Source organism: Pseudophryne corroboree, chromosome 2 (assembly GCF_028390025.1).
Source record: "Pseudophryne corroboree isolate aPseCor3 chromosome 2, aPseCor3.hap2, whole genome shotgun sequence".
In the NCBI taxonomy this organism is placed as follows: Eukaryota; Metazoa; Chordata; class Amphibia; order Anura; family Myobatrachidae; genus Pseudophryne; species Pseudophryne corroboree.
In genome coordinates, this window is record NC_086445.1 from 178,980,955 (window position 1) to 179,004,879 (window position 23,925).

Here is a 23,925-nt window from a genome sequence, read left to right on the forward strand (position 1 = left end):
CATTTCATCGTCTCGGCCATGACTAGTGGCAGCAGCTTCAGCACGAGGTGGAAGTGGATCTTGATCTTTCCCTAATTTTGGAACCTCAACATTTTTGTTCTCCATATTTTAATAGGCACAACTAAAAGGCACCTCAGGTAAACAATGGAGATGGATGGATTGGATACTAGTATACAATTATGGACGGGCTGCCGAGTGCCGACACAGAGGTAGCCACAGCCGTGAACTACCGCACTGTACTGTGTCTGCTGCTAATATATAGACTGGTTGATAAAGAGATAGTATACTCGTAACTAGTATGTATGTATAAAGAAAGAAAAAAAAAACACGGTTAGGTGGTATATACAATTATGGATGGGCTGCCGAGTGCCGACACAGAGGTAGCCACAGCCGTGAACTACCGCACTGTACTGTGTCTGCTGCTAATATATAGACTGGTTGATAAAGAGATAGTATACTCGTAACTAGTATGTATGTATAAAGAAAGAAAAAAAAACCACGGTTAGGTGGTATATACAATTATGGACGGGCTGCCGAGTGCCGACACAGAGGTAGCCACAGCCGTGAACTACCGCACTGTACTGTGTCTGCTGCTAATATAGACTGGTTGATAAAGAGATAGTATACTACTAATATTATATACTGGTGGTCAGGTCACTGGTCACTAGTCACACTGGCAGTGGCACTCCTGCAGCAAAAGTGTGCACTGTTTAATTTTAATATAATATTATGTACTCCTGGCTCCTGCTATAACCTATAACTGGCACTGCAGTAGTGCTCCCCAGTCTCCCCCACAATTATAAGCTGTGTGAGCTGAGCAGTCAGACAGATATATAATATATATAGATGATGCAGCACACTGGCCTGAGCCTGAGCAGTGCACACAGATATGGTATGTGACTGACTGAGTCACTGTGTGTATCGCTTTTTTCAGGCAGAGAACGGATATATTAAATAAACTGCACTGTGTGTCTGGTGGTCACTCACTATATAATATATTATGTACTCCTGGCTCCTGCTATAACCTATAACTGGCACTGCAGTAGTGCTCCCCAGTCTCCCCCACAATTATAAGCTGTGTGAGCTGAGCAGTCAGACAGATATATATAATATTATATATAGATAATAGATGATGCAGCACACTGGCCTGAGCCTGAGCAGTGCACACAGATATGGTATGTGACTGAGTCACTGTGTGCTGTGTATCGCTTTTTTCAGGCAGAGAACGGATTATATTATGTACTCCTGGCTCCTGCTATAACCTATAACTGGCACTGCAGTAGTGCTCCCCAGTCTCCCTCACAATTATAAGCTGTGTGAGCTGAGCAGTCAGACAGATATATATAATATTATATATAGATAATAGATGATGCAGCACACTGGCCTGAGCCTGAGCAGTGCACACAGATATGGTATGTGACTGAGTCACTGTGTGCTGTGTATCGCTTTTTTCAGGCAGAGAACGGATTATAAATAAAAGTGGTGGTCACTGGTCACTATCAGCAAAACTCTGCACTGTACACTACTGAGTACTCCTAATGCTCCCCAAAATTAGTAAATCAAGTGTCTCTCTAATCTATTCTAATTCTAAACGGAGAGGACGCCAGCCACGTCCTCTCCCTATCAATCTCAATGCACGTGTGAAAATGGCGGCGACGCGCGGCTCCTTATATAGAATCCGAGTCTCGCGATAGAATCCGAGCCTCGCGAGAATCCGACAGCGTCATGATGACGTTCGGGCGCGCTCGGGTTAACCGAGCAAGGCGGGAAGATCCGAGTCGCTCGGACCCGTGAAAAAAAACATGAAGTTCTGGCGGGTTCGGATTCAGAGAAACCGAACCCGCTCATCTCTATTTTTATGTGTCATTTTGTTTCATCACCTATTCCCCCAATTAGTGGTAATGTAGACTCTTGCAGTCTCGCTTCAGGCAAGGTGCCCCACTCTGCTATCTCTGCTCTTGGCACAGAGGTTACTATTCCCAATTGTAGTCCATGTGGATGGTAAGACAAGCAAAAGTTTGAAAAAATTTGGAAAAACTCAAAACAACTTGCGTCGACCATATGTGTATCAACTATTGCCATGTTGACCTTTTGAACGTGTTGACCTCTTATACCTGTCAACCTTTTGAGCTGTTTACCTTTTGCCTGTCAACCTTTTGACTGTCAACCTAATTACTGCCGAACATATGGTGTTTACCTATTGACTGTCGATCTACACACATAGCTATATATCGACTGATATATCATTCCACCGCGGATCGTAATAATATATCAGCCACATCAGTAGCTCGCCCACTGAGGTTGTCAGTGACGTGTTATGGTTAGCCCTGCTACGGGGTGGACAGAAGACAATGCTTACAAGAGCCAAACTGCCGAATGCAGCATGGCCGCCACCACCGCTTCATCACCCCTGGAATTGGCAAGTGTATATGAACTCGCCGATGCCGGCTCCCATAGTGCATTGCATGAGCTGGGTACACATATCACGTTGTTACAGGACCAGACACAAGGAGAAGCTGTGAGGTGATTTTGGTGTGAAACTGTGCCAAGGACGATTCTCTCTCACAGGTACAATTTCTCCACTAATCCTCCCCTTACTGATTAAGGAGTACATTTACTAAGCAGTGATAAGAACGGAGAAGTGAGCCAGTGGAGAAATTTCCCCATCATCCAATCAGCAGCTCTGTATCATTTTATAGTATGCAAATTATAAATGTTACTTCAGTGCTGATTGGTTGCCATGGGCAACTTCTCCACTGGCTCACTTCTCCGCTCTTATCACTGCTTAGTAAATGTACTCCATAATGCACTAGAGGCTTACCTCAAGGTGCCTTTGGTTGTCCTCTAGTCTTACTTCCATAAATGGAGTCTCTCAAAGGGTCTCACAGTTATGATAAGTATGGACCATTTGTCAGCCCCATCCCCCCATCATCAATGTATGACTGGGTGACCTAGTGTGTCTTATACTGGGGGTTATTCAGAGTTGTCAGCAATCCAAAAAAGGCACACCAATTGTCAAAACCATGTTGCGCTACAGGTGAGGTAGATGTAACATGGACAGATAGATTTAGATTTAGGATGGCTATATTATGTCTGTGCATGGCTGTTTCTAGACAATTTGGCTTCTGGTGTGAACAGTAGAAACAAATACACACACACACACACACACACACACACACACACACACACACACACACACACACACACACACACACACACACACACACACACTAAAAAAAAGGACTGAAGTGAGTGACCTGCTAGATAGAGCCAGCATGCAGGCTCAATCTAGCACCGGCGATAGCGATACGCGGCCCTATTTCTGGGGGGCATACACACAAGAGGTCCGTGCTTAAATTCTAAGCAATCTTCTCGGATTGCTTAGATTTTAAGCACGGATCTCTCTATATGTACCCCTCCTTAAGGGGGGTACTCACGGAGCGATCGCTGCTTAAAATCTAAGCAATCTGACTAGATTGCTTAGATTTTAAGCACGATCGCTCCGTGTGTAGCCCCCTCAGCGATAGCGATGTGCAGCCCCGCGCATCGCTATCGCTGCTGCTAGATTGGCCTGCATGCAGGCCAATCTAGCGGGTCGCTCACTTCACCCGCTGGGTGAAGTGAGCGCCCCCCCCCCCCCCCCCCCCGTCTCCCCCCGCACGCTCAGCACAGATCGCGCTGTGCTGAGCGCCGGGAGAGATGTGTGCTGAGCGGTTCGCTCAGCACACATCTCTCTGACATCGGCCAGTGAGTACTGGCCTTTAGAACAAGCCAGATCCAAACGCAAAAAAAAAAATTAACAAGCCAGATCCGAACAGAAAAAAATCTAGAAAATGTCAGATCCACATAAAAAAAGAAGAAACAAAAATTAAAAAGATGAGGGGCATCATCCAATCATCCAAGGATCTTCTCCAGGTCCCTCAGTCAGGCAGGCTCACGCAGATGGTAGCTGGGCGAGTCAGTGCTGCATAGTGCATAGCATGGAGACTCTAGCAGTGTACTCCAGTGACAGCAACCTGGGCAGCCATGGAGAGCGCTGTGACAGCGCAGGTGGCATTTAAAATGTGGTGCTGATCAACAAGCAATCAGCTGCGGCTCCTGATTGGCTGCAGTCTGCGAGCTCCTATTGACTGGCGGCCAGTGCTACATTTCAAATGCCTTGCTGACTGTCTCCATGGCTAAATATCATGCACCTGCGCTGCTGCCACCTGGTCATGCAGTGCTACTGATTGTTCATCCTGATGCTGGCGGCAGGCACCCCGTGCAAGTGCATGGCTCCCCCTTCACTATAATCGGCACTGTTTCTGTGCAGGGTAAATACTGGCTGCTTAATTTTTACACTGCAATTTAGATTTCAGTTTGAAGACACCCCACCCAAATCTAACTCTCTCTGCACATGTTACATCTGCCCCACCTGCAGTGTAGCGTGGTTTTGCCCATTAGTGTGCTTTTTTGGTTTGCTAACAACTCTGGATAACCCCCAATGATCTCAACTAGCTTAGATGGAACAGCAGCACCTCTTTCTCTGACGTCCTAGTGGATGCTGGGGACTCCGTAAGGACCATGGGGAATAGCGGCTCCGCAGGAGACTGGGCACAAAAGTAAAGCTTTAGGACTACCTGGTGTGCACTGGCTCCTCCCCCTATGACCCTCCTCCAAGCCTCAGTTAGATTTTTGTGCCCGAACGAGAAAGGTGCACACTAGGTGGCTCTCCTGAGCTGCTTAGTGAAAAGTTTAGTTTTAGGTTTTTTATTTTCAGTGAGACCTGCTGGCAACAGGCTCACTGCATCGAGGGACTAAGGGGAGAAGAAGAGAACTCACCTGCGTGCAGAGTGGATTGGGCTTCTTAGGCTACTGGACACCATTAGCTCCAGAGGGATCGAACACAGGCCCAGCCATGGAGTCCGGTCCCAGAGCCGCGCCGCCGGCCCCCTTACAGAGCCAGAAGCAAGAAGAGGTCCGGAAAATCGGCGGCAGAAGACATCCTGTCTTCACCAAGGTAGCACACAGCACTGCAGCTGTGCGCCATTGCTCCTCAGCACACTTCACACTTCGGTCACTGAGGGTGCAGGGCGCTAGGGGGGGGGGGGGCGCCCTGAGCAGCAATAAAAACACCTTGGCTGGCGAAAATACATCACATATAGCCCCCAGGGCTATATGGATGAATTTTAACCCCTGCCAGAATCCATAAAAAAGCAGGAGAAAAGTCTGCAAAAAAGGGGCAGAGCCTATCTCCTCAGCACACTGGCGCCATTTTCCCTCACAGCTCCGTTGGAGGGAAGCTCCCCTGGCTCTCCCCTGCAGTCACTACACTACAGAAAGGGTTAAAAAAGAGAGGGGGGCACTAATTAGGCGCAGTATTAACAATACAGCAGCTATAAGGGGAAAAACACTTATATAAGGTTATCCCTGTATATATATAGCGCTCTGGTGTGTGCTGGCAAACTCTCCCTCTGTCTCCCCAAAGGGCTAGTGGGGTCCTGTCCTCTATCAGAGCATTCCCCTGTGTGTGTGCTGTGTGTCGGTATGTTTGTGTCGACATGTATGAGGAGGAAAATGATGTGGAGGCGGAGCAAATTGCCTGTAATAGGGATGTCACCCCCTAGGGGGTCGACACCTGAGTGGGTGAACTGTTGGAAGGAATTAACAGTGTCAGCTCTTTACAAAAGACAGTGGTTGACATGAGACAGCCGGTTACTCAGCTTGTGCCTGTCCAGACGTCTCATAGGCCGTCAGGGGCTCTAAAGCGCCCGTTACCTCAGATGGCAGATACAGACGCCGAAACGGATACTGACTCCAGTGTCGACGGTGAAGAGACAAATGTGACTTCCAGTAGGGCCACACGTTACATGATTGAGGCAATGAAAAATGTTTTACACATTTCTGATATACCACCAAAAGGGGTATTATGTTCGGTGAGGAAAAACTACCTGTAGTTTTCCTGAATCTGAGAAATTAAATGAGGTGTGTGATGAAGCGTGGGTTTCCCCCGATAAAAACTGATAATTTCTAAAAAGTTATTGGCATTATATCCTTTCCCGCCAGAGGTTAGGGTGCGTTGGGAAACACCCCCTAGGGTGGATAAAGCGCTCACACGCTTGTCAAAACAAGGGCTCTACCCTCTCCTGAGATGGCCGCCTTTAAGGATCCTGCTGATAGAAAGCAGGAGGGTATCCTAAAATGTATTTACACACATACTGGTGTTATACTGCGACCAGCAATCGCCTCAGCCTGGATGTGCAGTGCTGGGTTGGCGTGGTCGGATTCCCTGACTGAAAATATTGATACCCTAGATAGGGACAGTATATTATTGCCTATAGAGCATTTAAAAGATGCATTTCTATATATGCGTGATGCACAGCGGAATATTTGCCGACTGGCATCAAGAGTAAGTGCGTTGTCCATTTCTGCCAGAAGAGGGTTATGGACACGACAGTGGTCAGGTAATGCGGATTCCAAACGGCATATGGAAGTATTGCCTTTTAAAGGGGAGGAGTTATTTGGGGTCGGTCTTTCAGACCTGGTGGCCACGGCAACAGCTGGGAAATCCACGTTTTTACCCCAGGTCGCCTCTCAACATAAGAAGACGCCGTATTATCAGGCGCAGTCCTTTCGTTCCCATAAGGACAAGCGGGCAAAAGGTTCCTCATTTCTGCCCCGTGACAGAGGGAGAGGAAAAAGGCTGCAGAAATCAGCCAGTTCCCAGGAACAGAAGCCCTCTCCCGCCTCTGCCAAGCCCTCAGCATGACGCTGGGGCTTTACAAGCGGACTCAGGCACGGTGGGGGCCCGTCTCAAGAATTTCAGCGCGCAGTGGGCTCACTTGCAAGTAGACCCCTGGATCCTTCAGGTGGTATCTCAGGGGTACAAATTGGAATTCGAGACGTCTCCCCCTTGCCGTTTCCTAAAGTCGGCTTTACCGACGTCTCCCTCCGACAGGGAGGCAGTTTTGGAAGCCATTCACAAGCTGTATTCCCAGCAGGTGATAATCAAGGTACCCCTCCTGCAACAGGGAAAGGGGTATTATTCCACACTGTTGTGGTACCGAAGCCAGACGGCTCGGTGAGACCGATTTTAAATCTAAAATCTTTGAACACTTACATACAGAGGTTCAAATTCAAGATGGAGTCACTCAGAGCAGTGATTGCGAACCTGGAAGAAGGGGACTACATGGTGTCTCTGGACATCAAGGATGCTTACCTTCATGTCCCAATTTACCCTTCTCACCAAGGGTACCTCAGGTTTGTGGTACAGAACTGTCACTATCAGTTTCAGACGCTGCCGTTTGGATGGTCCACGGCACCCCGGGTCTTTACCAAGGTAATGGCCGAAATGATGATACTCCTTCGAAGGAAGGGAGTTTTAGTTATCCCTTACTTGGACGATCTCCTGATAAGGGTAAGATCCAGAGAACAGTTGGAGGTCGGTGTAGCACTATCTCAGGTAGTGTTGCGGCAGCACGGTTGGATTCTCAATATTCCAAAATCGCAGCTGGTTCCGACGACTCGTCTTCTGTTCCTAGGGATGATCCTGGACACAGTCCAGAAAAAGGTGTTTCTCCCGGAGGAGAAAGCCAGGGAGTTATCCGAGCTAGTCAGGAACCTCCTAAAACCGAGCCAAGTCTCAGTGCATCAATGCACAAGGGTTCTGGGAAAAATGGTGGCTTCCTACGAAGCAATCCCATTCGGCAGATTCCACGCAAGAACTTTCCAGTGGGACCTGCTGGACAAATGGTCCTGGTCGCATCTTCAGATGCATCAGCGGATAACCCTGTCACCAAGGACAAGGGTGTCCCTCCTGTGGTGGTTGCAGAGTGCTCATCTTCTAGAGGGCCGCAGATTCGGCATTCAGGACTGGGTCCTGGTGACCACGGATGCCAGCCTGCGAGGCTGGGGAGCAGTCACACAGGGAAGGAATTTCCAGGGCTTATGGTCAAGCCTGGAGACATCACTTCACATAAATATCCTGAAGCTAAGGGCCATTTACAATGCTCTAAGCTTAGCAAGACCTCTGCTTCAAGGTCAGCCGGTGTAGATCCAGTCGGACAACATCACGGCAGTCACCCACGTAAACAGACAGGGTGGCACAAGAAGCAGGAGGGCAATGGCAGAAGCTACAAGGATTCTTCGCTGGGCGGAAAATCATGTGATAGCACTGTCAGCAGTATTCATTCCGGGAGTGGACAACTGGGAAGCAGACTTCCTCAGCAGACACGACCTCCACCCGGGAGAGTGGGGACTTCACCCAGAAGTCTTCCACATGATTATAAACCGTTGGGAAAAACTCGACAGGTATTGCGCCAGGTCAAGGGACCCTCAGGCAATAGCTGTAGACGCTCTGGTAACACGGTGGGTGTACCAGTCAGTGTATGTGTTCCCTCCTCTGCCTCTCATACCCAAGGTACTGAGAATTATAAGATGGAGAGGAGTAAGCACTATATTCGTGGCTCCGGATTGGCCAAGAAGGACTTGGTAACCGGAACTTCAAGAGATGCTCACGGAGGATCCGTGGCCTCTACCTCTAAGAGGGGACCTGCTCCAGCAAGGACCCTGTCTGTTCCAAGACTTACCGCGGCTGCGTTTGACGGCATGGCGGTTGAACGCCGGATCCTGAAGGAAAAAGGCATTCCGGATGAAGTCATCCATATCCTGATCAAAGCCAGGAAGGATGTAACCGAAAAACATTATCACCGCATTTGGCGAAAATATGTTGCGTGGTGCGAGGCCAGTAAGGCCCGACGGAGGAAATTCAACTGGGTCGATTCCTACATTTCCTGCAAACAGGAGTGTCTATGGGCCTGAAATTGGGGTCCATTAAGGTTCAAATTTCGGCCCTGTCAATTTTCTTCCAAAAAGAACTAGCTTCAGTCCCTGAAGTTCAGACGTTTGTAAAAGGGGTACTGCATATACAGCCTCCTTTTGTGCCTCCAGTGGCACCTTGGGATCTCAATGTAGTTTTTGGGTTCCAAAAGTCACATTGGTTTGAACCACTTAAATCTGTGGAGTTAAAATATCTCACATGGAAAGTGGTCATGCTGTTGGCCCTGGCCTGGGCCAGGCGCGTGTCAGAATTGGCGGCTTTATCCTGTAAAAGCCCTTATCTGATTTTCCATTCGGACAGGGCGGAATTGAGGACTCGTCCTCAGTTTCTCCCTAAGGTGGTTTCAGCGTTTCATCTGAACCAGCCTATTGTGGTGCCTGCGGCTACTAGGGACTTGGAGGACTCCAGGTTGCTGGACGTTGTCAGGGCCCTGAAAATATATGTTTCCAGGACGGCTGGAGTCAGAAAATCTGACTCGCTGTTTATCCTGTATGCACCCAACAAGCTGGGTGCTCCTGCTTCTAAGCAGACTATTGCTCGTTGGATTTGTAGTACAATTCAGCTTGCACATTCTGTGGCAGGCCTGCCACAGCCAAAAATCTGTAAATGCCCACTCCACAAGGAAGGTGGGCTCATCTTGGGCGGCTGCCCGAGGGGTCTCGGCTTTACAACTTTGCCGAGCAGCTACTTGGTCAGGAGCAAATACGTTTGTAAAATTCTACAAATTTGATACCCTGGCTGAGGAGGACCTGGAGTTCTCTCATTTGGTGCTGCAGAGTCATCCGCACTCTCCCGCCCGTTTGGGAGCTTTGGTATAATCCCCATGGTCCTTACGGAGTCCCCAGCATCCACTAGGACGTCAGAGAAAATAAGAATTTACTTACCGATAATTCTATTTCTCGTAGTCCGTAGTGGATGCTGGGCGCCCATCCCAAGTGCGGATTGTCTGCAATACTTGTACATAGTTATTATTACCAAAAATCGGGTTATTGCTGTAGTGAGCCATCTTTTCTAGAGGCTCCTCTGTTATCATGCTGTTAACTGGGTTTAGATCACAAGTTATACGGTGTGATTGGTGTGGCTGGTATGAGTCTTACCCGGGATTCAAAATCCTTCCTTATTGTGTACGCTCGTCCGGGCACAGTATCCTAACTGAGGCTTGGAGGAGGGTCATAGGGGGAGGAGCCAGTGCACACCAGGTAGTCCTAAAGCTTTACTTTTGTGCCCAGTCTCCTGCGGAGCCGCTGTTCCCCATGGTCCTTACGGAGTGCCCAGCATCCACTACAGACTACGAGAAATAGAATTATCGGTAAGTAAATTCTTATTTTTTTATTACAGGCAGTTATCTTTACAATATGGGCTCTCCATTACACAGAGGAAAATGGCCGAAGCCCTGGGTGGGCCATTTCCAAGTCTCGCCCCCACCATGTATGGCGGTGACTGGGACAGCAGAGTATAAACTCAGTTTTAACTCCCAGAGTATGAGCTGCTTGGCCTAGTGCTGTTACACACCACATGTCCCCAGTCCAAGTTCAGCAACTATCAGCACCAGAGCCCCCACTCTTAATGCAAGTGTTCAGCTTAACACCCTATTTATTACACCCTGATTTGTAGAATAAAATAAAAAAAATATCCTACAGAAAAGTAAAAACTGTGCCCTTGCCCATGGGCATAAAATAAAAAACTGAAGTCCCACTTTACAATGTTGGTAATCTGACCATTGCATAGAGAGCAGTGGGAGGGGAGAGTGGGGAAGGGGCACGATCACGCCTCCAATAACATTATAACATAATTTTTGAACTTCCCAAATACAAACTGTGTCTTTACATATAAAGGGAATTTTAATTGTAATGAAACTAACAGGGGAAAAAAGTTTGAATCGAGCACAGCTAGCCAAACAATTGGGAAAGCAGAGCTAACCAATCAATAACTTTCTAAAAGATAATGCTTGCCTAGTTTTGCAAAAGGCCCCTGTGAAAATGGAGAAACACACTAAAATAAAGCATATCATTGTTGTTTATTCAAGTGATGAAAAACCCCCAGAATATATGGATACAGAGTAATTCATTGTGCAATCAGTAATTATACAGTTTTTTCATGAAGTATTCAGTGCAATACTTGCAATACTTGCAGTCTCCAGGCACAAGGCACTGCATACCCCATACAGTACATATATCCAGAAATATTGCTCTTGGCATACACTATACAATTACCTGGCGATTATCTGCCAGATCTGGCTGGTTGGAATGAAAATTTGGTAATGGTAGAGAGCAAACGACAATCGACCATTTCCTCCCAAACACTGAAAAATGGACAAAATGGTTGTTCATACAAATTGGTTCAAGCTGTGATGTAACCAATTTGTCTGAATGACACATTTAGTCCATTTTCCAGTGTTTGGAAGCAAATGATCGATTGTCATTTGCTCTCATCTATTACCAGATTTTCATTCCTATCAGCCAGATCTGGCAGATAATTGTATAGTGTATTCCCCTCCATACCACTTTCTAGGCTTCAACGTAGTTTCTAATGACAAACTTTATTAGAATCTAAGCTGAAAACAGAAATGTGATTTATCCCAGATCTGCATCACTCTCAGCTTTGAAGCCCTAATATTTCAGATTTGAGGAATATCTTGATCAAACATAAGTTTGCCAGAGTGTAAACTACTAATTTTGATTAATTACATATAACCCCCCAAAAAATCAGCATGTTATCAAAGTTCAATGTTGTTCAGCCCTATTCTAGCACTATATAACTCCACATGAAAACAAACTATAGTACATTACTATTAAACGTCCTGATTACTAAGTTCCAGTAACTGGTGCATGATTGTCAAGGTAACAGTGACAACAACAATAAGGGCAGTGTACTGTATGAAATAACTTCCTTTATTCATCTCACGAAAAACACAATGGCTGTAAACATTCAAATGGTAAACATTTGAGTACAGATTGCTTGCTAGCATTTAGCTCAAATGTAAATGTCTGAGTGACTCTTGAATTAGGGGGAAACATTCTAGAGCAGTCAATTCTCTCAAAAGGTGGGTGCGAGAGGACTTTAATAATGCAAATGTGGACAAGGAAACATATTATAATTTTTTTGTATACAGAACAAACACTGCCTGCTTTTGCATGTACTGGGATTAAGAGTTGCCAGTGAGTTCATTTCCCAACTCTAAACCTTCTCCAGATGTTACATTTGTACCTCCTGCAGTGCAACACAATTTGCCCTGCCCATTTCATTGGCATCGTCAATTCCCAGCCACATGCTCCTGAAAAACTGACAGGAAAATTGGGCAATTATGAGTTAGTGTCGTCATCAGGACTTATTAGACTTAGGACGGGATAGCATAAGGCAGCACTGATCAGAGGGCAGAAAATAAATTGCAGTTTTCATTTTTTCTCTTTTATGTTTCTACCTACTTTGTTCTGATATGTTTCATTCAAATTGTTTTATTTTTAGACATTAGGGCAGGGTGACGCTAAACTGCAATCTTGTGTGTGGCTCTATCTCCTGAAGATGCTAGATTTGTAACAAATTAATATGGATCCTTAAAGAGGCATTTAGAAATAAGCCCTACAGATTCTTGAACAGAAAAGTAGAATTGCAAGGCTGTGACAATAATGTTATACATCTTTGTAAGCATTAGGTACATTTAAGGGGTTTTATAAAAGTGAAACATCTTGGATTTAACTTCTGAAGCTTAATTGGCTGGATACAAATCTAGCACTGCTGCCACCACCACCGCCGCCGCCACCGGATGAAATGCCATATCCTGAGCTTGCCGAGCTGAATCCGCCACCTCCTCCAGAGTAGAAACCTCCAGAAGATCCTCCTCCACCTCCTCCAGAGTAGAAACCTCCGGCAGATCCTCCTCCTCCTCCCCCAGAGCTATAGCTGTAGCTTCCTCCTGCTCCACCACCGCCTCCTCCTCCTCCGCCCAGAGATGTCTTTCCACTGATCACAGCTGTTAAAACCAGAAGTATTAAATACTTAGGCAAGAACTTCCACAAATCTAAAATCCTGCAAAGAATATGCATACACACAGGGGATTTTGATGTCATTGCATAGAAATTGTGAGTTCTGATGTCATCACTTCAGTGTTCTCTTGGGGAAGTTATCTATATACTGTAGTGAATAATTCACTTCCTAGTGTACATAATGACAGATGGCATACAGTACATACACTACACTGGGTGCAGAGTGTACAGTGCACATGGGCCACATAGCACACCCTCTTACCTTTTTTAGAGTCCCACGTAGGTGCTACACAAATCACCAGAAAAATTGCGCAGTACAGAAACCACTGGGAATATGGTGCGGGCCATGTTCCCGGAGACCCGCTCATGCGCGGTAGGCTTTAGCACAGTGCCCAGGAGAGAGTATAGTAAAGAATCAAAAGCAGATTGAGAGGAGGTGGCCTTGGTACAGCTTCAGTGCGGGCCCCTCTTCAATGGATCTGCCTCTGATACTGTACTATACTTGGTCTGTGTTTGCACCTCCTTTCTTTCCCCCATTTCACTTCTCTTTATGCATTTTTTTATTTATGTGAAATCTAAATTTGCAGATTTTAAGATAAGCAAACAAACCTACACCAAATTTAGCATAAGTCCCACAGTGAACGCATGAGAGTGGCATTGCTCTAAGTTGTAAATTGAATTCATCAGTGTCATATTGAAGTCTAGAAATGCTGAAATTGGCATAGATCCTCTAACAGGTTTGACATATAGGTAACAAATTACCAGAATACTTTTCAATTTTTGTTTAATTAAACAATCAAGCTAAAATCAGAAATTCCAGTTTCAGTCCTGTTTAAGCTGTTTCCCTCAAGGTCAGACCTGTTCTGTTAATTTGTGATCGATCCAGTTTGCACATTGTCCAACTAAAAACTAAAACTGACTCACACAAATTTATAAAATAACAATACTTACAGATGCTGACATTATTGTCTGTAGTCAACCTGAAATTTTAAGAAGAAATAAATCAGTTCTAAGACACAATGAAGATGTTAATAAGAATATTATTTGATTTCAATGTTATCTAGACTTAATTTTACATGTTATTGTCATATTTGGATGGAAGGTTGGATAAAATGTCCCAGAAAGAAAATGGAACAAAAAAATTTTTTTTTTAATAGACCTGATGGGTAGGAAATGAAAGAGCAACTTTTGTGACAAGGTAATTTTGACTTATACAGTAGGGTAAGGAGTGTAACTAGACATTTGTGTGACCCATGCCAAAGTTATTTAAGGGAAGGGTTGGACTGGCCCACAGGGGTACAGGGGAAACCCCCGGTGCCGCCCCCCCCCCCCTCCTTCCCCCGTAGTGATCAGGTTCCAAACTGTGCACTTGAATTAGGCACATGTTACATTATACTGCACAGGGCTATAGTATTTTCTACAATGCATTGCTGTTATCATTTGGGTACATTATCATGCATATATATATATATATATATATATACACACACACACACACACACACACACACACACACACACACACACACACACACACACACACACATATATATATATATAAGTATGGCAGGGCTTCCCTGCAGTCTTCTCCCTGGTCTGAATATGTCCTGGTCACTGCAGTGGCCCAGAGGGAGCTGGGTAACATGGCCGCTGACTGACACCCCTGAGAGGATGAGATGTGGGGCTCAGACTTCTGGATGTGGCCTGTGTATGTTACATGGAGAGCCTCTGCTCTTACATGTGTGTCATATGGGGGGAGGGCTCTTGCTCTAATATGTGTGTTGTATGTGGAGCCTCTGCTGTTACATGTGTGTTACATTCACGAGCAGTACCCTTTTCCCTCTTGTGTTTTTCCTTTACTTATTTAACCAATCTTCTATTCAATACTCACTTCGACGGCACCAAATCCCTCTGTTTCCTGCCACCTGATACTTATGTCAGCATCGTCTGCTGATGCAGCTATGTTTATATACCCTGTACTTGTCCTGTATTGTCTTGAATTGGATGTCACTGTTTTTGTGTTTTGATTATTTGATTATGTACTCTGTAATTGGGCGCTGCTGAACCCTTGTGGCGCCATATAAATAAAGGATAATAATAATAATAATCTATATATATATATATATCTCAAGGGGACCAGACAATCTACTCTCTAATAGTTAGCCAAGCTTCTAGTGGCCACACCCTACAGCATGGTCCCCTGCAATCCTCAGTGAGCCCTTCATTCCCCTGTCCGACACTGTGTAAGGGCTGCCTTGTACCATCCAGTGCTTAAAAAACACTTATGCAGTATATGCACATTTCTACACAGGGAAGAGCTCCTCCAGCTGCAGCCCCTACTGCAGTTGTACCCTATGTTACTTTGGTAGTTATGTGTTCTTGTCAAGAAGTAGTTTTACTGTGTTATACTACATTACTGTAATAATACAGGAGCAGAAAACTGAGTACTTACCGGGATTCCTCTCCTTCCAGCAGTTTCCTGTAGGTGGCAATTTCAACATCCAGAGCCAGTTTGACATTCATCAGCTCCTGGTATTCTCGTAATTGGCGAGCCATCTCCTGCTTGGCATTCTGTAGGGCGGCTTCCAGTTCAGCCAATTTCGAATGGGCATCTTTCAGCACAAGCTCACCGCGGTCCTCTGCTTCAGCGATGGCTGTCTGAAGCTTAGCATTCTGCATGAAACATGAAGACAAACTGTTACATACTCAAGTATAGAACTGTCATGCAGGGCCTTGCTGGCAACTTTCAGCCTGGGGGGGGGGGGGGCAGACTCAAGCAAGTGGCCTAGCTTTCCACAGGGAATGCAATGCAAAAATGGGCATGACAATAATGTTGGGGGGGTGGTTTGTGCAATGTGGGTGAGGTTTATATAACTAATTAAATAACGGGCCATACCTATATACTGTATATACATTCAATTAAGTGTGAGTGTACCAAAAATCTCATACCTGTGCTACTCTACATCTGTCTCTAGCTGAGCGGTGGTCAGGGAAAACAGGGGCATCCTCTGCCTGCCTCCGCAGTCAGGCAGCCTTGGAACACTAAAATTGCACTGGGCCGGGGGGCAGATGGCACCCTGCCACTCTGCCCAGCCAGCCCCCCCCCCCCCCCTTGTCATGTACTGTATATGAAACTTTGTAAAGTTCAGATTTTGTAGTGAGATTTAAAGTTGAAATTAAAAAAAAGGCAAAAAACATAACCAGGTTGTTTTTCCTTCTAAAAAATTGTGCAGAGATGGAAATGTTTTTTGCAAAGTAAAATCATCAATTCAAATTTGTGCCTATGATCACATTTGGGCCACCATGATTCTTAATTAAATAACATTTTTTTTTTCCACTTAAGATATTGTGTATACAAATCATATTGATGTCTTTGTGTAAAGCATGAAAATATAGGACATTGATACTCTCTGTATTTGATGCAGTGGCGCATGCAGGGGGGGCGGGGGGGGGGGGGGGGTTCTGAGCACCCAGAAGCCCCCCTCCAGCAAAAAACAATAAAAAAAATATATTTTTGTATTTTTTTTTGCCTCATTTTGTGAGCCGAGAACTATTAATGGCTGTCTAGTGTCCTCTGCAGCCAGCTGTCTTCCTGGTGGCACTTGTAAGTGCTTAATAAAAGTGTACTTTATTTTAATTATAGTACATATATATCCATGTGCATACATATATACACATATACATACACTAGGCCGGATCTTGCCCTTGTGGCGCCCCTGGCAAAAATAGGGGCGTGGCTTCATATGGGGGCGTGGTCAGTTACGCCCCCATTTGTGCCCCCTGTAGCGCAGCTGGAAATAAATAAATAAATAAATAAAAGTATACTTACAATCCCCGCTCCTGATTCCAGACCTCCTCCGCCGGCGCCGCTCTTCTCCTGTCCTTGGATGGTTGTGTCTGTCCTCGGATCTATGGGAGAGACGTCATTACGTCTCTCCCATAGCACAGTATAGACACTAGAGGTCAATTATGACCCCTAGTGTCTGTTCCACTATGCTGTGCGGTGCGCGATGACGTCATCGCGCACCGCACAGCAAAGGTCCTCTCCATGAAGAGAAACTAGACGCTTAGCGTCTAGTTTCCCTTCATGGAGAGGACCTTTGCTGTGCGGTGCGCGATGACGTCATCGCGCACCGCACAGCACAGTCCTCTCCATGAAGGGAAACTAGACGCTTAGCGTCTGGTACCCTTCAAAGCGGGGGACCAGCGGCGGGCACTGCGGAGGGCACAGTGGCAGATCTTGCCATGGTGCGGCGCCCTCCGGATGGCGCCGGCGCCCTCCGGAAGGCGGCGCCCCGGGCAAAAGTACTGCTTGCCCGTGGCAAGATCCGCTACTGTATATACATACACACACACACACATATATATATACATATATATATACAGTATATATATATATATATATACACATATATATATATACATACACATATACATACATATAAACACACACACATGTGAGTGTTTATATGTATACAGTACATATGTGTACTGTATGTACATACACATATACATACATATAAACACACACACATGTGAGTGTGTTTATATGTATACAGTACATACGTGTACTGTATGTATATATATATATATATAGGTATGCATGTTTAATATGCTATGTGTACATGTATATGTGTGTGTATATATTGTGTGTATATATATATATATATATATATATATATAAATATATGTATATACGGTGTATATGTATATGGACACCCACGAGTGGAAATAGTCCCTGTCGGTCGGCATGCCGACCATCGGGATAGTGAGGGGTCGGGATGCTGGATGAGGTCATGTGACTGTCGGTCTCCCGACCACCGGTCACATGAATACCACCCTTTATAAGGGGTGCAGTGTGTGCAGTGCACATAGGCCCCCAGGGTTCAGGGGGGCCCACACCGCACACCCTGCACCCATTATTTGTAATACTTACCCTCCAGAGTCCCATGGCGACACAGCAGCGCTGCAGAAATTACTGGGAAAATGGTGTGGCACCATTTTCCCAGTGTTTTTCATGCATGCGCAGTAGGAAAATCACTAGGAAAATGGCCACTGTGCCATTTTCCTGGAGATCTGCACATGCGCTCTAGACTCTGGGATAGCGCTAGGGTCCCCTAGGGATCCTAGTCCCCAGAGTTACAGCACTGCCGCCATCTAGAGAGGGCCTCCTCCTCTCTAGATAAGCCCCTGGGCGCAAATCTGTAATCTGTAATACCCTGCTTAATACTTTGGTATGGTGTAATTAGCTATTTGCCAGCGTACCTGTTTTTTCACATTTTCGATTTCAGCTTTCAGCCTCTGGAGCTTGCGGTTCAGCTCAGAGATCTCATTCTTGGTGTTGCGCAGAACATCACCTTGTTGGCCAGCAGATGCTTGCAGCTCTTTCACCTGTCATTAAAAATATAATGTTACATCTAACTGAAGAAGACTGCACGTGTATTACCAGCCAGTGCACATAACTCTGTTCAACAAATGTTACAGTAAGCATAGTTTCTTGTCATCAATCTCTTAGAGGGAACTTAACATGTTACCAGGGTCAGATTTAGGGGTGAGGGTGCCACTACCCACACCCCTAAATCAGACCCTGGTAACATGTTAAGTTGCACAATAGTAACGGCTGCCCCCGCCTGCCTAATCTTTTTCATTTTATTGAATTGTTATAAGCCCTCATTTGATGATAGCCAATTATTAAAATAAAAAAAGCCACTAACTAACTATATATATATATATATATATATATATATATATATATATATACTGTATATATATTTATTTTAAAATTATTTTCAGTATACATATTTACTAAGTAAGACAGCTTACAGGGGCAGTATGTGCATGTTCTACTCGTTTACACTCTATTCCAGATGGCATATAGTACAAATGTTTTGCAGTTACTGGTACTTTTTGGGCGGACAGTACCAACACAAGTATCCAAGTGCCGCCCCTAGGCACGTGTCTCATAAGCCTAGTGGGAAATTTGCCACTGCATATTACCCATAGTGCACTTACACTTTACCCACAATGCACTTACCTTGCCTTGGTAAACAGCCTCAGCCTCTGATCTGCTCTTTTTAGCAATGTCTTCATACTGAGCCTTCACCTCAGCAATGATGCTGTCCAGGTCCAAAGCTCTGTTGTTGTCCATAGATAGAATGACAGACGTGTCGGAGACTTGAGCTTGAATTTGAGCCATTTCCTTGGAAACATACCAATGACTTTATAATAGTAATATACCAAGAGAATGCAATTATTTTGCTATGAAGTATAACACTGCTAAATTATTCCAATGTGTCAGTGATCTTGAGATAACATCACAATACATTTTGAAGAATTCCTCCAACAGTTAAGTCACATAGTGATGCATACTATACCCTGCAGAACCTTGCCATTCTGATTACTAGGATGCCATAGCTGACATTTAGAACCTATTTTATTTTTCATTTTATTCACAGGTTGATTTATCTAACATTACATTAATAATGCTTAAAATGCCCCAATGAAGCTCTACCATTGTGCAGACAATACAACAGAAGAGACCAAAATAAAACAATAGAGTCTGCATTACCTGTTCGTAGAAGGCCCTGAGGAAGTTGATTTCATCAGATAAGGCATCAACTTTGGCTTCCAGCTCCACTTTGATCATGTAGGCAGCATCCACATCCTACAATACAGTAAAAAAAACCTCTTATTATGAATTCATTAAAATTGGACAGATGGTTTGGGGATAACTGAAACATGTTACTTGTGAGGAGAAATGCAATTTACATAAACTCAATGTAAGACAGTAAGAATATATTAAAATCTCAGAGAGGTGAGAGCAAAATCAGTATGATTGGGTCAGAAATTCAGGGCGATCAGGTCAGAACCTCAAGGTGAAAGCCAGAATCTCTGGGTGATCAGGTCAGAGCCTCATGGCGATCAGGTCATAAGTTTAGGGTGAACAGATCAGAATCTCAGGTTAATCAGGTCAGAAGCTCAGAATAGTAAAGTTAGAAGTTCAGGGTGATCAGGTCAGAAGCTCAGGGTGATCAGGTCAGAAGCTCAGGGTGATCAGGTCAGACGCTCAGGGTGATCAGGTCAGAAGCTCGTGATCAGGTCAGAAGCTAAGAGTGAAGAATCCAGAACTGCACAATGATCATTCCATTACTTTAGTGGGGGCAGTGCAGAATCCATGTTTTCAAGTCAGAACTACTGATTGAGCAGATCAAAGAATCATTGTGATCAGATCACAATTTCAGTATGAGCAGGTTTTGCTTAAATCAATTCAGCAGTATGAGCAGGTGAAATACTTTAGAATTTACAGGTTGGAACATTGGTAGAATCAGGTGAACACATTATTATGAGAACATAAATACTTTACAGTAATCAAGTCAAAATGTGTGTGAGAAATCAGAATCTCTATACAGTATATATTTTTTTCTGACCAGCTCTACTACAAAATGACCAATAAGCTATTTGTTGTCAGCCTGGAAGCTAAAACAGCTGTCTTTAAGTTAAGGCATCAATGAGAAACATTTGTTCCTACAAATATACTTTGTATCTGAGATTGGCTATTTGACACTCCATTTCCATGGCTGTAATGAAAGCAGGTTAAATAATCTGCAAAAGGATTTTAATTTGTGTGCAATTGAAGGCTGGTGGCAATCACCCTAAAAGCTGTTCCCTTCAAGAATACTGTAGTATGACAAATATAGCAGCATAGAATTGATGGCATATAAGAACCACTTGGCCCATCTAGTCTGTCAATGTTTCTCAAAACCCATCATCATGGAACACAGACAGTGTATATTTTCTAGGCTGCTTCATAGACTCTTAATTTAAATATTTAATAGCATCTGTGGATTCTTTAAAATATGTCAGTCAGAAATTAACACAGGTATGCTCAGCTTGAAAACATCAACTGTTAGTGTTTCTTGAGAGTTGATTATGAGGCACACATGGGGAGGCAGGGGGTCAGGCACATATAGGAAGGGGGGGACACTTGGGAAGGGATGAGGCAGAGGCACACTTGCGGAGGGATGAAGGACACACTTGCTGAGGCATTGCGTCAGAGGCACACTTGGAGAGGGGACAGAGGTACACTTGGGGAGGGATGGAGTCAGGCACACTTGGTGTGGCAATGGGGCCAGGAACATTTGGAGAGGCATGGGGTCAGACACATGTGGGGAGGCATGGGGTCAGGAACACTTAGGGAGGGGGTCAAGGCACACTTGTAGAGGGGTGCAGAAGCACAATTGGGGAGGGAGGCAAATGCACACTTGGGAGGGCTAGGGCAGAGGCCCACATAGGTTACTTGTTACGCCTCTTAATGTGAAAGTTGTATGGCAGGCACACACTGAATGAAAGCAGGCAGATGGAAGAAGAGAGTTTGGTGTGGAGAATATGAGGAGCCAGACTCATAGTCAACTGAGATAATAGTTGATCACTATGGGAGGGGGGCATACAACTCCCATGCTCCCATCTAAGCCCTTTCTGTCCTGAGCGTCTTACAACTGGCTCACAGTGCTGCTGATATTCCAGCAGCAAATCTGCAGACATCTGTGAATAAAAATCAGTTTGCAGGTATTGTAGAATCATCTGCGCGGTGCTGGCCCCCACTCTGAGCCTGGACCCAGCACAGTAGTACCACCTTTACCCCTCTGATGGCGGCCCTGATTGTAGTTACAGTATAAATCATTTTATAGTGGAACATGCTTCTAGAATTCTTTTCCTACAGTGCATACCTTTTTAATCACAACAAACTCATTCTCTGCTGATGTCCTCTTGTTAATTTCATCTTCATATCTGTGTCCAAGAAAAGAGACAGAATTAGAGACTGGTTTGTAGCAAATTATAAAATAGTCTAGAACAGACCTTTTTAAAGTAGAAATGCAAACAATTTATTTAAATTACTTTTTCACCACTAAAGCTGGGTACACACTGGAGCAATGTCTGGCCGATATGCTGTTTCATAATGACATACTGTATCAGCTACATCGCTCAGTCTGTACTCGTGATTGCTTGCTCCCGCATGGCGCTAGTGACTGTCGCTTGTCTACTGTGCTGCACATCCAATCTAGCGATATCGCTACCGATTTTGTGCCACGCCCTAGAATGGAATGCCATGAAGGTTGTTAAATGCAACCTGTCCAATTGTGTGCTAAGGCTTTCCACTGACACGTGGACTCCCAAATCCCACTCATTTCCCCACTCACTACAATGAAACTTAGACAGCTGCTGTTAGTTTTTTACATTGTGGAAACAATGTTGCTGCTTTCTAAAACAGAATCTCATATGTTTAAATGTGTTTGTTTTTCCCAGCCAAGCCAAAATGAATTACAATGTTTGCAGATCATCTTATGAAATAGGCAATGTGATGTGTGGGCATTGTTTTTTATTTTGGGGTGTTTTTATGGAATTAAAATGAACATTACTCACTTGTTTTTGAAATCATCCACCATATCTTGCATGTTCCTAAGTTCCCCATCCAGCCTGTACTTATCATTTTGCAGGGCATCCAGCTGTCTCTTCAAGCTGCTGACATATGCTTCGAAAATAGTCTCTGTGTTTCCTCTGCGGGAGCCTCCTTTGCTGACTTGACCTCCTTGTTCTTGTAAGAGGCTCCATTTTGTTTCAAGCACTTTGTTTTGTTGCTCAAGGAACCGAACCTAGCATCAAACATATAGAAGTATTAATGTACTGTCTTCTTCAAAAACAATAGAAGGATCAAAAAAGAGAAGTCCAAAAAGAGAAGAAAAAAAGAATAAAGTATTGCAAAAAAAGTTAGTTAAATATTATTATTATTATTATTATTATTATTATTAAAGGTAGACTCAAACTATAGCAGATCTTTACAGACTTTCAAGCTATGCACATGGCCACATTTCAACAATTATTAACAAATATAGATTAAATTGTATATTTTTTACATATAAATATAGTATGTCAATGCAATACCAATTGCTGTAATGGACAAATTACATGAATATTATTGTATATTCCTTTCCCCAAAGCTCAGAAAGTGACTGTGCTAATTGAAATCAGATGGGCACAATACACACATTGATCAGTGTTCATATATATTAGACCACACCCTATGTACAAATGAAATCTGAGTAATATATTTTACACACTATAGATACAACATTTACACACTGTAGATACAATAGTAGTAGAGTATCTCATTAAAACCTTACCTTGTCAATGAAGGAAGCAAATTTATTGTTCAATGTTTTGATCTGTTCTCTTTCGTGGACTCGGACCTTCTGTATATTAGGGTCAATCTCCAAATTCAGTGGTGCCAGAAGACTTTGGTTGATTACAACTTCTTGAATACCAGCCTGGGCTCCACCAGCAAACCCAGCACCTCCAAAGGAGCCAAATCCTCCTGCTCCACCACCATAACCACCACCACCTCCACCACCACTAATTCCTACACCAAAACCCCCTGCTCCACCTCCATATGATTGACCACCTGCAGTACTGATGGTAACGCTCTTTCTATTTCCTATGTTATACAGGCTTCTGCTACCAAAGCCAGAGCCAGCTCCACCACCTCCACCGGCTCCACCAGCACCTCCAAAGCTTCCACTGCTTCTGGACACAGAGACTGAGCTGAAGCCCCTACTTTGGGCTCCACCACCAAATTGCTTATAGTTACTCATTATGGCTTAGAAAAAGTTGAAAAGATCAAAATGTGAAGAAACAGAAAAAATAGAAGAGGGAGTGAGACAGGACGCCTCTGTGTCCAGGCTTGTGAACAGACCTTTTTATATACTCTAGGTCTGGCCCGTATTGGTTAAGGGATATCAATTTACAGGGCTAATATGCTTGACATGCCTGGAAGCAAGAAGGGAAAACTGTGTGTCATTTTTTTTTTTTTTTAAACTTCTCTAAAATAAAATGTCTGGAATGACATTGCTTCCAGGCTTTACTGATGCAGAGATAGCTCTCTGCGCTAGCAGGTGAAAGCAAAATGTAACTAGTATTGCCAGAAACCCTGGTTTAGTGGTCTCTGTCATGTAATGCAGGGCTGATGACCTGTTAAAAGACATTGGGTAATACAGAATTTTTAATATTGCCACTGTTCTTTGATTAATTAATGTTTAATGGAAGTTGAATTAAACTTTAACACCATTATGTT

General features: G+C 44.3%; 1 protein-coding gene across 1 annotated transcript; it reads right to left on the reverse strand.

Annotated features, from left to right (window-relative positions):
- Positions 1–11,642: 11,642 nt before the first annotated feature.
- On the reverse strand, positions 11,643–23,446 carry LOC135006878 (keratin, type II cytoskeletal 5-like). Its single transcript, XM_063952069.1, has 9 exons — positions 22,979–23,446; positions 22,221–22,450; positions 21,527–21,587; positions 19,369–19,464; positions 18,835–18,999; positions 18,066–18,191; positions 15,253–15,473; positions 13,753–13,781; positions 11,643–12,788 (listed from the first exon to the last, which is right to left on the reverse strand). Exons 1-9 carry the CDS (start codon positions 23,444–23,446, stop codon positions 12,511–12,513), a joined length of 1,674 nt encoding a protein of 557 aa, XP_063808139.1. The 3' UTR covers positions 11,643–12,510.
- Positions 23,447–23,925: the final 479 nt, after the last annotated feature.

Excerpts from the sequence above, each read along its gene's own strand:
- LOC135006878 (XM_063952069.1), bottom strand. The coding sequence starts at position 23,446 with ATGAGTAACTATAAGCAATTTGGTGGTGGAGCCCAAAGTAGGGGCTTC. Across the intron at positions 22,451-22,978 it reads TTGCTTCCTTCATTGACAAG|GTTCGGTTCCTTGAGCAACA; the intron begins GTAAGGTTTTAA and ends GTTTGATGCTAG. Across the intron at positions 18,192-18,834 it reads AGGCTGTTTACCAAGGCAAG|GTGAAAGAGCTGCAAGCATC; the intron begins GTAAGTGCATTG and ends TTTTAATGACAG.